We start from the raw sequence: 16972 nt of genomic DNA on the forward strand, positions 1-16972 counted from the left end.
CCCTTGAAAAGTAATAATGATAATAATTAACATTTATTACATGCCACTTAGGACATTGTTTTCCTCACAGCCATGCCAGGTTACTGACCGTCTACTGCTTAGTAGTAGATAAAATAATTCCTTTTATTTATGTCATGTGTTACCTTTGATGATTCCATAAGAGCAGAATTTTCATCAATTATATGGTTAGTAAAAGCAGGGTAACCGCTAGATTCTTTTCATAGTAAGGAATTAGTGCCTAGCAATCCCCAGGGGGGGCCAGGGAAGGTTAAGGTTCTATTTTTCACTATCAATAGAAACTCATGAATTTTGTTATTTTTAGTATGTTTCAATCTATTACAGTTATTCCTTTTTTCTTGCTCAGACTGTCCCATCTTTACCCAGACGGAACTCCTTCACTTGACTCTAGTAATCTTGGAGAGCATCTTTGCTTTCAGGACTGGATGTCCGGACTCATCCTGTGCACTTCCTGCCCCAGGCTCTGCACCTCTTCCAGGAGCACTGGTCCTGTCTGTTCTGTGGCTTTAAAAGCCCTTGGTCTGTGTCCCAGAGTGTTCGTCTATACTGGATTATCAATACTTCTGGGCTCACTCAGTGGATGGAGCTAGGAAATATGTAGAAAGAGGAAGATGAATCATAAGCTCATATTGATATTTCCAGTATGTATTAAAGATTACAGGGTTTCACTTTTTTGATTTTCTTTTGTATCTTGAGTGCTTACTAACACATGAACATAAATATTTATTATATTTATTCTATAATAAATCATAATAGTTCCAAAGTAACAATAACAGCAACAAGCCCACTGAGAGTTTAAAACATACTTGTGACTATATTCTCTTCCTTGTACTTTCAAGTCAAGGTCACCTGGAACAATTCTCAATGTGATTATACCACTAATATAGGGCTGGGTTCATTTGTTTTATTTTCTACTTTTAGGAATCACTTCATTTTTATTTTTCTTGATTCCATTTTGTTTTTTAATTGTATAAAACATCTATATATTTCTTAAGTTAAAATCTTTGATACAAAATTACTTTTAGGGAGCTCTGGCTTCTGTTCCTGTTCGTGCCTATTTTCTCCCTTCCCTCATTACCTTTTTTATTAGATTTTATTTTATCCTTCCAGCGTTTATTTTTTGGAACCAAAACCATATGTGTACATATTCCTTTTTCTCCTCACGTGTTACACAAAAGGAAGCACACAGTGTGCACTCTCTAACACCTGCTTAACTTTTCTTAAGTAGATAATACATCCCAGACCCAGTGCATTGCAGGCTAGAGAGCTTGTCCTCACTACTTTACAGCTGATTGTGTTCATTCAACCAGGTGTCCTGTTGGTGGACACGTGGATTCTGTTCTTCTGCGATGTATGTATGCAGTGACTGGTCTTGTGCATTTCACTTCTTATTTTTGCCAGTGTGACTTTGGAGTATTTTTCTAGAATGGGATTGCCAGGTAAAAGGGTAAACACCTGTGTAACTCTGCTAGCAGTTACCAAATTCCTCTTCATACAGGCTGTGTATTTTCTAATTCCCACCAGCAATGAGGCTTTCTCTACAGCCTCACCAACAGAATATGTTGTCAGACTTTCGGATTTTTGCCAGTCTGATGATGAAAAATGATGTCTCAGTGTAGTTTTAATTTACATTTTTCCATGTGAGCGTAGTTATCTTTTCATATGCTTGTTTTTGCATTTGTTTTAAAGTGAACTCTCCGTATCTTTTGCCACTATTTCTGTCAGTATCAAGTTGTTGGTCTTCATCCTCTCCATTTTTAGAAGCTCTTTTTTTTGTTTTTTTGGCTGTGCCACATGGCTTGTGGGATCTTAGTTCCCCAACCAGGGATCAAACCCATGCCCCCTGCAGTGGAAGTGCAGAGTCCTGACCACTGGACCACCAGGGAATTCCCTAGAAGCTCTTTTTATAGGTTTCCCAGTTTGGCATTTGTCTTTTTGTTCTGCTTATGGTATAACAATTTCTTGTTTTGTCATGAAGATATTTTTTAGTTTTATAATCTATCTTTTTTCTTATTACTTCTGAATTTTAAGTGATAGTTAAGAAAGTTTTACTGTATCCAAGTTTATAAAGAAATTCACCCATGTTTTTTAATGCTTGAATGGATTTTTTTACATTTAGATGTTGATCCATTTGGAATTTATTCAGCTAAAAAACATGAGAAATAGATCCAGTTTTATCTTTTTTCCAAATGACTAATTGGTTGCCATCACTTATTTCTTTAAAAAAAAAAAATCTGCCTTTCCCCATTTATTTGATACCCCTTTATCATTAAATTTTCATATGCACTTGAGTTATATGCATTGGGTCTCTCTAAATTTTCCATCCTGTTTCACTGTTCTGTTTATTCACATGCCAATAGCATTCTGTTTTATTAATAGGGTTTTCCTGGCTATTCTTGCTTATTTATTTTGACAAATGTACTTTATTTATCATCTTGTCTAGCTCCATCCAGCAAAACAAAAACAAAAACATTGGTGCTATTTTTATTGAGATTCCCACTCATAGATTAACTCAGGACAAATGAGCCACCCCATTGGGACCCCTTCTCCTGTGGCTTCCATGTGTTCTAGGTGCCTGTCTGTGCCCTCAGGCTCCCTGAGTCTGCACCCACAAGTCTCCTTCTCGGTTCCAGGCTCCCCTGCCCTGCCCATACCCCTCCCATGTCACTGGTGCTCCTGCATCCTCCCTGTGAGCCCCTTGCCCTCCGCCCACCCTTAGCATAGCTTCTCGCTCTCCTGCCTCGGGCACCTTCATTCCATGTCGATGGCTTCAGCGACCCCTGGTGACCTGCAGGTCAGTACCTTTAGCCCAGGTGCCTGCACAACCAGCGCCTCATGACTTTCCTCAGATGCCATGTGTCCAAAACTGAGCTTCATCGTTGTCTCAGCCCTTTGTTTCTTCTGGATGGGACCACTGTTCATCCCAGTGCCCAGTGTAGCTCACCTTAGATTCCTTCCTCTCTGCCGGCCCCCACATACCCTGGTCCCTCGGTTCTGCCTCCTGGGTGACATTCCCCATGCACTTCAGCGCTCGCTGGAGAGCACCTCCCTGCCGCCTGCTAACCAGCTGTCTCGGCGTCCCTCCCTTCCGCTTGGCCCTCCAGGGCCACACGGGACACTAGCCGCCCCGCCCCCACACACGCTCCCACACACGCTCGGGGTCCTTGGCGCCTCGGAGCAGATGGGCCCAGCTTCTCCTGAGAAAGAGCTTTTCACTGTCTGGCTCCCCACCTCGCTTCTTGTGCACACAGAGACAGACACATCGCCTTCTCTCTCCACCACACTTCCCACTTCAGGGATTTGGGACATTTCTGGTTCCCCTGAGAGCTGTACTGTCTCCCGCAGAAGCCTTCACGTGTCTGCACCCTCCAGTTAACTGAGTTAGCTGCTCTCCCATGGGCATGGCCAGCAGTTGTCTGCACTCCTGCAAAGCTCTGCCCCCCTGGCTTGGTGACTGGAGGGTGATTGCACATTTTGTTTGCTCTGGGCTATGAGCCCCTGGAGGGGGGGAGGGATTGGCTTTTTATCACCTGCTTAGTGCAGCACTTGACAAGGTATTCAGTAGGTGCCTACTAAGTACTTAGTAGATGCACGTGTAACAGACTTACGAGATAAAAAATTCTGACTAGTCTGTGATATGGAATGAATTGGCTAAACTCGTAAATCACACACCGCCCCTTACATCTCTAGTTGTAAGGCTAACTCCTGCCTCGACCTTACAGTTAACCTTCCGTGGGCTGCATCCAGGCATTGTCACGGGTGCCTCTGTAACCTGGGAGAGTCACGTCCTTTCTCAGCCCAGTGACAGAACTGCTCTGAGGAGTGAAGGAGATAAGTGCCTGGCTCAGGAACATTTCCATGCCCTATGGTAGCTGCATTCTAGAGAGTCACACTCAAACTAGTTGGGAAAGAGTGGATGAAGCCATGTGTGACACCTTTGCTTTAGAAGCAGACCCCATTTTTTTTTTTTAACATCTTTATTGGAGTGTAACTGCTTTACAATAGTGTGTTAGTTTCTGCCCCATAACAAAGCGAATCAGCCATACACATACACATATCCCCATATCTTTTCCCTCCTACGCCTCCCTCCCTCCCACCCTCCCTATCCCACCCCTCTAGGTGGACACAGAGCACCGAGCTGACCTCCCTGTGCTACGCGGCTGCCTCCCACCAGCTATCGGTTTCACACTTGGTAGTGTGTATATGTCCATGCCGCTCGCTCACTTTCAGACCCCATTCTTGCCCACACACTTGCATATGCCTGCTCTCCAGGGTGAGGAGAACAGCCTCTCCCTGCCCCAGACACACACACACACTCCCTCTCCCTCTCTCTCTCTCTGTCTCTCTCTCCCCACCCTCTCTCCTGCCACCCCCAACAGAGGGTCCGTCTCCTGAGCCTCTTGCTGAACTCTACCAGGACTAGGCACCTGGCAAATACAGCTAACCTTCCCTGACTTTGTCTTTTTTCCTAAGTAATTTACTATAAGTATCTTCTTTTTTATAGCTAAACCCATTATTTAAAAATTTTGCCCCCCTTCCTTATTTCTGAAACCTGATTTCTATTCTGGAATATATGCTTAGAAAAATATGGAATATCTGCCTTCCTTTTATGAAATGTCTTTTTGGAATATGTAAATTAAATAACTCAAAGTGCTAAATAACTAAAACTGATATTTCTTTATCTAGTCTATCTATATCTTTTGAAAATGTTGACACAGCTAAGAAGAAACTCCCTGTTCATATCTTAGATGGTCTGACCCTGAGCTATAAGGTATGTGCTGATGTTCTGTGTAAGAACATTTTGTATTAAAATGAAGGCATACAAGGGACTTCCCTGGCGGTCCAGTGGTTAAGACTCCGCACTTCCAATGTAGGGGGCGTGGGTTCAATCCCTGGTCGGGGAACTAAGATTCCCACATATTGTGTGGCACAGCCACACACACAAAAAAATTGAGACATATGAGTAATAGGTTACTTTCTATTCTAATTTTCTGTTTTTGTTTTCATAGGTCCCATGGCCTGTGGACATTGTTATAAGTTTGGAATGTCAAAAAATTTATAATCAGGTGTTTCTTCTCTTATTGCAAATAAAATGGGCAAAATATAGTCTGGATGTTTTACTATTTGGTGGTAAGATTTGTTTTCAACAGATAAATTATAATTTAATTTTAGCACTGAAAAAAAGGTTGGTAGTCTTAGGTCATTTTTTATGTATACACAAGTGCCAAAATGATATGTATTTATGGCAATAGCTTTACAGACATCAGAATTAACTTCCCTGAATGAGTACAGTTAATCTGAAATACAATAACTAAATTAGGAATTTAGCCGGAATAAAAATTCTTAGGTTATGTGAAAAAGTTTTAATGACAAGTTAATGGGACTTTGTTGTTATATTTTTGATGACAGTGATAATCAAGGTGATACGGCAGCTTTTACTGCTTCACCTTCCAGATAGGGAGGATGGGGTCCCTGCTGTGCATCCAGCCGAGTGCCCTTTACAGGGCTGGTGACCACGCCATTACAAGTCCTGCTCTGGGCAGTGGTGCAGGTGGGGTCTGAGTGGATGCTCTTCCCACGCCCTCTCCTCTTCGTTCCTTCACAGAACTAGCTAGTCCTGCTGAAAGACCACAACTTGAAGGACTTTTAGGTGGACAAGACACAGCTGCTAATTTTGGACCACAGAAGGAGCCAGTAAGACAGCAGATTCATCGTATGTTCCTCTTAAGAGTGAAGCTCATGCACTTTGTGAACAGCTTACACAACTACATCATGACCAGGGTTCGTGTCTGTCCATCCACTCAGTTCTATCACTGTGTATGCATCTGTTCATCGAGAATTACTTGTAATATATTTATAAATACAAACAAGCACACAAAATACTTATAGACTGTAGGGCTTCCCTGGTGGCGCAGTGGTTGAGAATCTGCCTGCCAATGCAGGGGACACGGGTTCGAGCCCTGGTCTGGGAAGATCCCACATGCCGCAGAGCAACTAAGCCCGTGAGCCACAATTACTGAGCCTGCGCGTCTGGAGCCTGTGCTCCGCAACAAGAGAGGCCGCGACAGTGAGAGGCCCGCGCACCGCGATGAAGAGTGGCCCCCGCTTGCCGCAACTGGAGAAAGCCCTCGCACAGAAACGAAGACCCAACACAGCCATAAATAAATAAATAAATAAATAAATAAAAATTAAAAAAAAAAAAAAATACTTATAGACTGTAAATGTAAAGATAGCACATACTAAAAACTTGATCATAAAATAACATGGCAGCAGGGGGAAGTGTTTTTTAAAACATGCCAGAGCACATGTATCCAGACACTGTGTCTCCTGTCTAGTGACCCCTTGGGATGACACACGCAGAGCTCCTCTTTTGGACTTGCCATCAGAACTTGCCACGTAGTCCTTTAAATGTCACCAGTGGGAACAGGGCTGTCCCTGGAAAATGGCTTCAGTTTTTTGTAATGGAAGCCTAAAAACAAATCTGTCAGGCTAGTATGGGGTGTAAGGAGGAAAATGCAGCCAGATTATATACTTTTTTCTTAAATATAAGAAGTAACTCGTAGAGTAAATCTGCTTTTCTTACACATATTAAAACCAGTTCTAGAGTAGCTTCTGAAGAGGAGTTCAGATGTTTGAACAGTAGCAGTGTTATTCGAGGACAGTACTCATTGGGATTATAATGGTTGCTAAAAAAAATCTGTAGTCATTCTGGTAGGTGGGTTCTAAGAACCCACTTTTGTTTGGATGAAGTGAGCCTTTGAAGCCTGTGTTTTAGACATGATACACATGGCAGAGGTGCTCTCTGTTTCCCGTGCACTAGCGGCCTTCAGAGGGCCAACCTTAAGCCCGTAATTGTTGAGAGTAAATGGTAGCTTACCGTTTACTCTCTACCATGGTAGTTAAGTTTTTGTTTAATTTGTTTTTTGTTTTCTACTTGAAGTACAGTTGTGTTCCTTTTAAAGAAAGACCATTATGTAAGCAGTGGAATTTATTAAAACATATAAATTCAATTTACCTGGTGACTTTTTTTAAAAAATCACTGCATATCCTGTACAGTTCATATACTTGCCCCTCCACACAGGAGCAGTCTGTTAGTCCAGAGTGAGGCATTCCCTCCCTGTGCAAGTGAATGTAGAAGAGGTTGGTAAAAAAGTTTTGTGTGTGGCACATTAGTTCTCAAAGAAAAAAATCTATTGATTAAATTTGTCATCTTTCTCTTTCAAGATTCTTCACAGTACAGGGCTGGAGTTTCAACATCAAGTCGAAGAAGCCAAGGATTTAGATCAATTGATTAAAATTCACTATAGATACTTGTCAACCATCCATGATCGATGTCTGCTGAGAGAAAAGGTACGTGAGGTGTCACCTGTGAACTTGGCCACTGAGGCAGGAATGAAGCCAGCCAAGGGAAGTTGTCTCTCTACTTTGGAATTTTATACTTACTAAGCTTCTGATGTGCAAAATATTCTTAAAGGAAGGACCAGATCAAATAGGTTACAGATTTGTGCCATATGACTGGAAGTTACATGTAAGAGAAACAGTTGACAACTTTATTGGGACAGTCTGCACTCACTCAGCACTGTGATTGGATTCAATAAGAAAATTTTATTTGCAGTTATGGAATAATAGTGCTTTGGTCAGGAAATGTGTCCAGCTTGATGTGAATATATGGGATTAAGTCATCTTACAGCCATTGGAATAACTTGCCCCATTCACTGGTGAATTCAAATGGCTGTCCCAGGAAATGGTAGCTTGCTGGCTCTGTTGGTCAGACTCTGCTGCTGATATACCTGTACTGTGGGTGCAGTAGGCATGTGGCCCAATTCCAAGTGCATTTTGTTCAGAGCCTAGAGAAGGCAATGATTTCACTGAGCTTTTTCTGTGACTCATTTAAATTAGGTGCAAGTGTTGGTGTCAGTGTCCAAACATGGTCACAGAGCCTGTGTTCTTCCATTGCTTTCTCTCCAGGTCAGTTTTGTGAAGGAAGCCATCATGAAGGTGTTGAACTTGGCCCTCATGTTTGCAGACGGTTGGCAGGCTGGCCTGGGGGCGTGGCAGTAAGTACGCAGTTTGTGGAGCCTCTGTGCTGTGACCAGTTTCACTTTTAGCTGGCTTCATTCTGGGAGCCTTGTTTTTCATCTTGGCAACACATCACATACACTTAAAATTATGGAGAGAATTGAAGAATTGAATTTGTTCATCTGAGCTAGGCAGGATCAAGAATTATGCAATTCTTTTCTGAGCGGTAAAACAAGAAAAATCTGAAGTCTTTTGATTAGGACAAGCAAATATCCTTAAATTACATTCCTGTTGTATAGGTTTGCTAAATTTTTGTTAATGGATGCCTTCGAGCATACACAGAAGTGGGCGGGGAGCATAACAGACCCTGGGGTCCATCACTCCACTTCAGCAGATGCCAGTGACAATCAGTTCTGTTTTGTGTTTACTGCCCACTCCCACTCCCATTCACTCAATTATTTTAAACCAAATTCTGGACATCATGCTAGATCCTAGTCCAAAATTGTATTTTAGAGAGCTCTAAAAGAATGATTGTATATTTTACTTTTAGGGTGTTTATTATCCACACCTATCACATAGAAAGTCAGAGGACCCAGGAGCTCTTTCTTCCTATCCAGAGTACCATCCTCTACTGTTACCTTGAATGTGCAGCTCAATAGTTTGTCCCTGTCTTGTTTATAAAATTAATGTAATGCTGCTATTATTACTTCCTTGAAATATATTTAAAAGAGCAAGTCTGGTTGACTGGGCTGTTGGGATAATAGCTTGTACTTAGTTGGTATTAGTAAGGAGCTGAAAGTTCATTATAGCACTAATCTAAAATCTTAACATATGGCTGTGTCAGAATACTCTAAATGGTAGATAAAAATTCCTCATTGGTAGATAAAATTCCTCATTGCAGGGGTTAAAGATGGTAGATAAAATTCCTCATCGCAGGGATGAAAACAGAAGTCTTACTTTATTATTGCTGTCTGAAGTGTGTGCAGCAGACTCTCCCTCCATGTCACTGTCAGGTGGCGGAGAAGGTAATAACACTGCTGCGTATACTTGGCTAAAATTGAACTGTTTCTTCAACAAGGGGGTGAGGAGGACTTAAGAGGCACATTAACCATCGCAGTTTATGGAAATTAACTGATCTTGATTCACATTTAAAGCAGAAAGTGAAAAATGTTTAAAGCAAGGTGAAATTTTTAAGCAAATGGTATGGTGGCTATGATTTTAAAGGAGTATGTATCTTTAGTGTGTACACACTGAAATATTTATGACTGAAATGCTATGATGTCTCAACATTGCTTCTAAAGATATGGGGCTGAGGGTGTAAGTAGGACTGCCTGCAGGGCGGTGACTACTGAAGCTGGGTACGGGTGTTTGCTATTTCCCGTAATAACAATTTTTTTAGTAAGTTTAAAATGTAAGGTTTTATATCTTTATGTGCTGTTTATTTCAAAGAAGGTGTGCTTGTGGAAAGTAAAAGTATAGAACTGTGCAATAGAAAAGGGAATATCCTGTTATCCTCACTCTAGAACTCACTGCCATCCTGAAGCAGCAGTTTTGTATCCTAATGACACTTTCCTTCAGACTCTTTGAAAGTTTGGCAGGAAATTTTATATTTTATTTTAGAATCTTTAGACTTAGGATTCTACGTAATTAAACTGAAGCACATTTGAAATTACTCCAAAGGTATTTTATAGCCTACCTAGTAACTCCTTAGACTTAGGAGTCTACGTAATTAAACTGAAGCACATTTGAAATTACTCCAAAGGTATTTTATAGCCTACCTAGTAACTCCTTATGCATTTACCTAAATTGAAATTTACTTTCTTTCCTAGAATGGAATCTATAGAGAAAATGGAGTCTGATTTTAAAAACTGCCATATGTTTCTTGTAACAGTTTTAAACAAAGCTGTCTGTAGAGGATCCTTTCCCCATCGTGAGTATTGTGTTAAAATATTACTGCTTTTATATTTTGGGATAACTAAGTCTACCTGTTATTGTTTTGGTACTGATCTCATGAAGAATTAGAATTTTTCACCACTTCAAACCTGGAAAGTCCCTCAGCAATTGAATTGTTTTTCCCAAATTACAGTGGAGTGAGTGAATCAGATGTAAAACATTGAGACGGAAGATTTTCCTTTCTAGTATATCATGTGTTACACCAATGGATTTCTAAAACCATCGTTAAGTAAAGCAGATGGCAGAATAGGTTTCAGTCACACTTCACTGTCATGTGTAGCCTTTGTAACTATTCCTTTTCAAAAGATAGGGTTTGCGGGGGGGGGGGGTTGTTTTTTGTTTTTTTAGCAATTTTAAAATTCCCAAGGCTGCCTCTTACACAAGGAAATGCAGGCCTGACGGTTCAGTACACAGACAGTGTGTGAAGCAGACAGAGGTCTGTGGGGTGAGTCATGGGGAGAAGATAGTCATTTAATCTACAGACACAAAGGACTAAGTAGTATCTCTTGCAGAGCTTTTTTGAGAAAAGTATGCAGGGCTAATTTGTTCCCTATTACTGTATGTTCAAATTGTGATATGCTCATTAAGAGTAGCTGAACATTTTTTAAAATACTGTTAGAGTAACGAGTGAACACAGAATAAACAAACAAAAACATATCATCGGAAAGTTGTGAATGCAAAGAAGTCTAAATAAATTCTGGGATGAGATGAGCCCTTCAGTGCTGACCTGCTGCACCCACAGTACAGGTAGGCGGGGCAGTGACCGGCCAGAGGCACATAATCTTTGCAAGGATAGAGAAACCCATTGTCGGTGTGGCACACTGGAATCCTAGAGGACCCCACGCCGAGCCAGTCCTCCTGACCCCCGGCCCTCCCCGACGGCTCTTTGTAAGTGGTGAAGAAGCTGGGGGCTGGCCAGGCAGGAAAACAGAGAGAAAGTTCTGATCTCACAGTGCTTACTTAGATCCCTGTATTCCTGTGTCGGGTGACTTCTACAGCGAAGAGGCATTTGTTTATTACGCAAGTATTTAAAAACAAATTAATGTTGTAAGCCCCTACTGCCACCTCTCAGCCTCCCCCATTTTTACCCTTGGCCAAAAAAAAAACCATACTGTGTTAGAGGAAACATTGATGCATTTGTCCATTTTTGCACTGGGTTACGCAAGGAGATTCCACTCATAGCTCAGAACATGGCGTTTTGTTATGAATTGAGGCCAGATTTTATGACATTTTGAAAAATGTGATTTGTTCAGTGTAATGCCCAGACTTTTTTTGTTTTCAAAACTAAAATGGGGCTTCCCTGGTGGCGCAGTGGTTGAGAATCCGCCTGCCAATGCAGGGGACACGGGTTCGAGCCCTGGTCTGGGAAGATCCCACATGCCACAGAGCGGCTGGGCCAGTGAGCCACAATTACTGAGCCTGCGCGTCTGGAGCCTGTGCTCCGCAACAAGAGAGGCCGCGATAGTGAGAGGCCCGTGCACCGCGATGAAGAGCGGTCCCCGCACCGCGATGAAGAGTGGCCCCCACTTGCCGCAACTAGAGAAAGCCCTCGCACGAACCGAAGACCCAACACAGCCAAAAATAAATAAATAAGTAAATAAAGTAGCTATAAAAAAAATTAAAAAAAAAAAAAAAAAAACTAAAATGATCTGAAATAGAAATAAATCGTACTTTCTCAATTGTATTTAATAAATGAAGATTACCATCTTTATTATATGTTAAAAATAATGAGTATTTTAATTAAAAATAGAAAATGTCTCTAAATACTTTTCAAGACATTTATTAGAGCCTATTTAGCCATTTTCAAACATTTAAACCTATTTTATTAACCTATTTTTATTCTTCCCACAGTGGAATCTCTAGCACTGTCACTCATGGCTGGCATGGAGCAGATATCTTCAGTGTAGTAAATGCCTCAGATTTAATCTTCATACATACACGTTTCCACCACATACAGCTGCGAAACGGGAATCTATTTTGGTTTGTTTTTAAAACTGTTGTCTACTGTCTAGACAAGTGGGTTTTATGTGTTTTCTCTGGAGATTATTGGTTAGTATATAGGGTTATGCATATAAAACTGTATCAATAATGCAGAATGTGTATAGACTGTTTACACTTATATTTCCTACTATAAGCTATAGATTTATGGTATTGATACCTTTAAATGTAAAATAATCTTTTTTGAAAATGTAATTATTAATATTAAAAATAAATTAAAGTACTTTATTCCCCTTTTGCTTAGTCACAGAAGTTTTGTTTTCTTTTATATGCCTGGGAAGTTCCAAAATGGAAAATAGCTTCCACCAGTGTCAATAAATGTAAAAGCCAGCTGTTGATATATCCTATTGTATGGCTTTTGTGAGCTATCCACAATTAATTAAAACTATATTTACTGTTCAGTTTTCCCACATTTTCTTTATATACTTCTTGGCATGTCTGTAGCACTTATGACTCAGCACTATATATTTACTACTTATTTTTTAAAAACAACTACTGAAGTCCACATAGCCTCAGAGCTGAGCACCAGGGGCCTCTGCCCTAGGCACAATCTCAGTCGTTTTACAGCATCAGCATTTCCTGCATGCAGATGGCAAAGTCGGCTAATAAGCCCTCCTGGGAACGAGCCCAGGTCCCAGGCTTTACTCTGAAGTCTTGGAAGAAATTCACTGAGGAGGCCTTCAAATGCCAGGGATGAATAGTTACTTCCAAGTCTCAAGAAAACACTGCAGTATAACCTAACAACTATAAGATATGAGAAGTATTTCTTGATCTGGTGCTTTAAGTCAAAACCCTGTAGAAACTGATGGAAGCATATGCTCGCATGAAGCAGTCATGATGGAGTCAAGGTTCAAACAATGATGGCCTGGCTCTTTTGGTAAAGTTCTTTATGCATAGCAAAAATCATCACATCAAACATACCAAAACATAATTCTTTCATAAACTGAATTATGTTTATTATCAATGTTTCTAAACCTGGGATAGAAGATACATTTATTTATAGGATATTTAGGAAAGTAAATATTTTCATTTTAAAAAATGAGTATTTGGAATTTGTTGTTACCTTAGACTGATTTTATACTGTATTTGTTCTTTTCTCATGACTTTAAGAGTTTCCAAGGGAAGATTAGCAAAGTTTAAATTGGGGGAAGAATAGACTTCACAAAGTGTCACCAGTTGGTTTCTTTGGGAAGGAGCCTCCAAGATGCAGAGTGCCCAGTGGGAAGAAGGGAAAGGGTGATGAACTGGCTGGAGAGAAAAGCCAGCCCTGCAGGGCTGAGACAGTAGGCTTCTATCCCCCACCTTCATCAGTCCTTGGTTGTGGGTCCCTAGGGCAAGCACGACCTCTCCAGCTGAGGCCACCCCAGGAGCAGTGACACTGCAGCTGTCTGCTGGCCGTGCACCAGCACATCAGCTACACTCATCAGGTGATTCTTGAGTCATCTAAATAAAGGACTTTTACACTATAAGTAAGAGCTGCTCCTTAACTAGTTTGTGTAGGAAAGTTAATGCTGTGATGTACATTAAATTGTCTTCTCCTCTGTGTGGAATAGATAGGATCTCTTTTACTTAATTTTTCTTCTGGTTCTGTTTGGACCTTTAATCTTATGGTTTTCCAGTGGGGCATGTTAGGAGCTTGGAAGTCATCACTCCCATCCTTGGAACAAGAAAAAAGCTGAACAAACTGAAGATCAATAGCCCTTCTTAGACCCATCAGACTTGAGGTCAGAGGGCAAACTGCTGCCCCCCAAATTGGAGAGACAAGCAGACATAGAGAATCACATTGTACCAGAGCAACAGCAGAAACCTCTTCAGGAGCCAGAACCAAGCTAAGGAAATTTAAATCATAATTGACAAATCGCTAGAGGCTCAGTGTGGACAAGACTCTGAGTTAAAAACTCCAAGGGGCCCAGACTTGAGGGATGGGACACACTTTTGTGACTTTTAGGGGGACTACCAGGTTTTCACAGTGAAGATCAGAGAGAAATCCTCTTGTGTTTCTAGCATGAGGAAGAGACTAGTGTCCATTTTGTAATATGCCCAGAGAATTCTGTTTTAGCCAGGCTGAGTAGAGGGAAACTTTTACCAGAGCCTAATGAACCTGGAGGAAGGGAAACACCGAATTCCAGCCCCTTCTAGTCTTCTGTGTCACCTAAGAGAGAGAGAGAGAGAGAGTGTGTGTGTGTGTGTTTGTGTGTGTGTAGCGGGTGGAGGGAGGAGATAACTGAAAAGCACTTGTAAAGGTCATAGCACGGGGGCACAGGCTCACAAGACAGAGCTAATCATAGCTAATCATAGTACTACAAAATGCTTTTCCTCCTCCACACCTTGCTGCCACACCAGTAGGGCTTCTGTGTAACAGGGGAATACAATGAATTACAACTGTAAGCTAAAACCTTATTTAATAAGAAGTCTCCAGGGAAACCTGACCACAATAGGATACAAAAACCAGGACACCAGAGGAAATTGTAGCTTCTGACACCTACCACTACAGCAAATGGTAAAACAGTCTAACTGCTACCCAGATAAACTTAAAATGTTACACTAAAGGCCTGTTTGCCTCATTTCCTTTTACCCAGCACACCATGTCCAGCTTCTATCAAAAAGCAAAAAACAGGGCTTCCCTGGTGGTGCAGTGATTGAGAATCTGCCTGCTAATGCAGGGGACACAGGTTCAAGCCCTGGTCTGGGAAGATCCCACATGCCACGGAGCAACTAGGCCCGTGAGCCACAACTACTGAGCCTGCGCATCTGGAGCCTGTGCCCTGCAACAAGAGAGGCCGCGACAGTGAAAGGCCCGTGCACTGCAATGAAGAGTGGCCCCCGCTTGCCACAACTAGAGAAAGCCCTCGCACAGAAACGAAGACCCAGCACAGCCAAAAATAAATAAATAAATAAATTTATTTTAAAAAAAAAAAGCAAGAAACAGTTTGAAGAGACAGCAAGCATCAGAACTGGATTCAGATTTGGCAGAAATGTTGGAATTATTAGACTGGGGACTTAAAACAACTATGATTAATATGCTAAGGGCTCTAATGGAAAAGGTGGACGCCATACAAGAACAGATAGGCAATGTAAGTAGAGAGATGGAAACTCAGTAAGGACATGGTTGAACTGAACTGGATCAAATAGTCATTTTTAAATTACTTCAACAGAATACAATTCAAACTTATAGAACATTCAGCATGATAGGCCACATTTTTGGCCATAAACTACACCTTAACAAATTTTTAAAAATAGAAATCATACAGAGTATGCTCTCAGACCACAATGTGAATGGAATAAACAAGCAGGGGCTGCAGGAGGCGGCTTTGTAGGGTTGACCAAAAAGTTTGTTTGGGTTTTTCTATAAGATGTTATACGTTATACAGGAAAAACCTGAACAAACTTTTTGGCCAACCCCAATAGTAACTAGAAGTGGAGGTGGTGGATGTGATTGGTTTGGATGATTCTGTGGGTTGGCAAGGAAGTTAAACCTGTTAGATTGAGGACCAGGTAGGGTGCAGCTGGTTCAGTGGATAGGAGAACTAGCTGGGTGGGTCATGTTTCTAGAGAGCAAGGGAACTCATGATTAGGCCTTTCTAAGGGCCTGTGAGGCTCAAAGATGTAAAGGCAGCACATGAAGTTTTAGGTCTTATAACAGGTGTGAGGTTAGGGGTCTAGTTGCAGCATGATTTGTTGAAAAGACTATTATTTTCCATTGAATTGTCTTGGAACCCTTGTCAAAAATCATTTAACTAGGGGCTTCCCTGGTGGCGCAGTGGTTGAGAGTCTGCCTGCCAATGCGGGGGACACGGGTTCGAGCCCTGGTCTGGGAGGATCCCACGTGCCGCGGAGCGACTGGGCCCGTGAGCCACAATTACTGAGCCTGTGCGTCTGGAGCCTGTGCTCCGCAGCAAGAGAGGCCGCGATAATGAGAGGCCCGTGCACGGTGATGAAGAGTGGCCCCCACTTGCCGCAAATAGAGAAAGCCCTCACACAGAAGCGAGGACCCAACACAGCCATAAATAAATAAATAAATATGCTTGTACTTTGCAGATTTGAATAAAAATTTAAAAAATATATATATAAAAAAAATATTTGAAAGGGGGAATAAGATTAGTGTTCATAAAAAAAAATCATTTAACTATAGATGTATGTGTTCTCAGTTTTATTTCATTCATCTATGTGTCCATCCTTATGACACTACCACAGTGTCTTGATTATTGTATCTGTGTAGTAAGTTTTCAAGTCAGGAAGTATGATTCCTCCAGTTTTGTTCTTTTTCAAGATTGTTTTGGCTATTCTGGATCGTTTGCATTTCAATATGGATATTAGGATCAGCTTGTCAATTTCTGTAAAAAAAAGGCAGTTGGAATTTTGCTAGGGATTCCATTCAATCTGTAGATCAATTGGGAGAGTACTGCCATTTTCACAATATTTAATTTCTAATCCATGAACATGGGATGTCTCTATTTACTTAGGTCTTCTTTAATTTTTTTTAACAATGTTTTTATTTAGTTTTTAGTGTGCTAGTCTTATATTATTATCAAATGTATGACTATTATTTTTGATGCTATTGGAAGTGGATTTTTCTTCATTTTATTTTTTAGTTCTGCAAGTGTACAGAAACAAATACAGGTTTTTATATGGTGATCTTGTATCCTACAACTTTGCCGAACTTGCTTATTAGCACTAATGTGCGTGTATGTCTGTTCCTTAGGATTTTCTGTATACAAGATCATGCCAACTGCAAATAGAGATAGTTTTACTTCCTTCCAATATGAATGACTTATTTCATTTTCACACCTAATTTCCCTGGCCAGAACCTCCACTAAAATGGTGGATAGAACTAGGACAGGAGAAAATGTCCTTAAAATCAAGGAAGATTGACGTTACTGTTAGTAGAATGTAATTATATGAAAAAATCTTTATTCACATAACAAATGATTTGCTGAAATCGAGGCAAAAAATAAATTTAATGAAATAAAGATTTGAAGTTGTA

At 40.9% G+C, this 16972-nt stretch overlaps 1 protein-coding gene across 5 annotated transcripts in view; it reads left to right on the plus strand.

The window, feature by feature from the left end:
* The window catches only part of TUBGCP5 (tubulin gamma complex component 5), a 57481-nt gene extending 45092 nt beyond the window's left edge, over positions 1 to 12389 (plus strand). For 4 of the 5 annotated variants that reach the window (XM_007182898.2, XM_057551585.1, XM_057551583.1 and 1 more), the window contains 7 exons: positions 4705 to 4789; positions 5028 to 5148; positions 5624 to 5799; positions 7243 to 7368; positions 7987 to 8075; positions 9867 to 9967; positions 11842 to 12389. In XM_007182898.2, coding sequence (XP_007182960.2) covers positions 4705 to 4789; positions 5028 to 5148; positions 5624 to 5799; positions 7243 to 7368; positions 7987 to 8075; positions 9867 to 9967; positions 11842 to 11897 — 754 coding nt within the window. In that variant the 3' untranslated portion in view covers positions 11898 to 12389. Of the gene's footprint in view, positions 1 to 364; positions 4069 to 4704; positions 4790 to 5027; positions 5149 to 5623; positions 5800 to 7242; positions 7369 to 7986; positions 8076 to 9866; positions 9968 to 11841 lie in introns of those variants that run through there. The other variant, XM_057551586.1, reaches the window with a different exon arrangement.
* The last annotated feature ends 4583 nt before the right edge of the window (positions 12390 to 16972 follow it).

This window comes from Balaenoptera acutorostrata, chromosome 8, assembly GCF_949987535.1.
Source record: "Balaenoptera acutorostrata chromosome 8, mBalAcu1.1, whole genome shotgun sequence".
NCBI lineage: Eukaryota > Metazoa > Chordata > Mammalia > Artiodactyla > Balaenopteridae > Balaenoptera > Balaenoptera acutorostrata.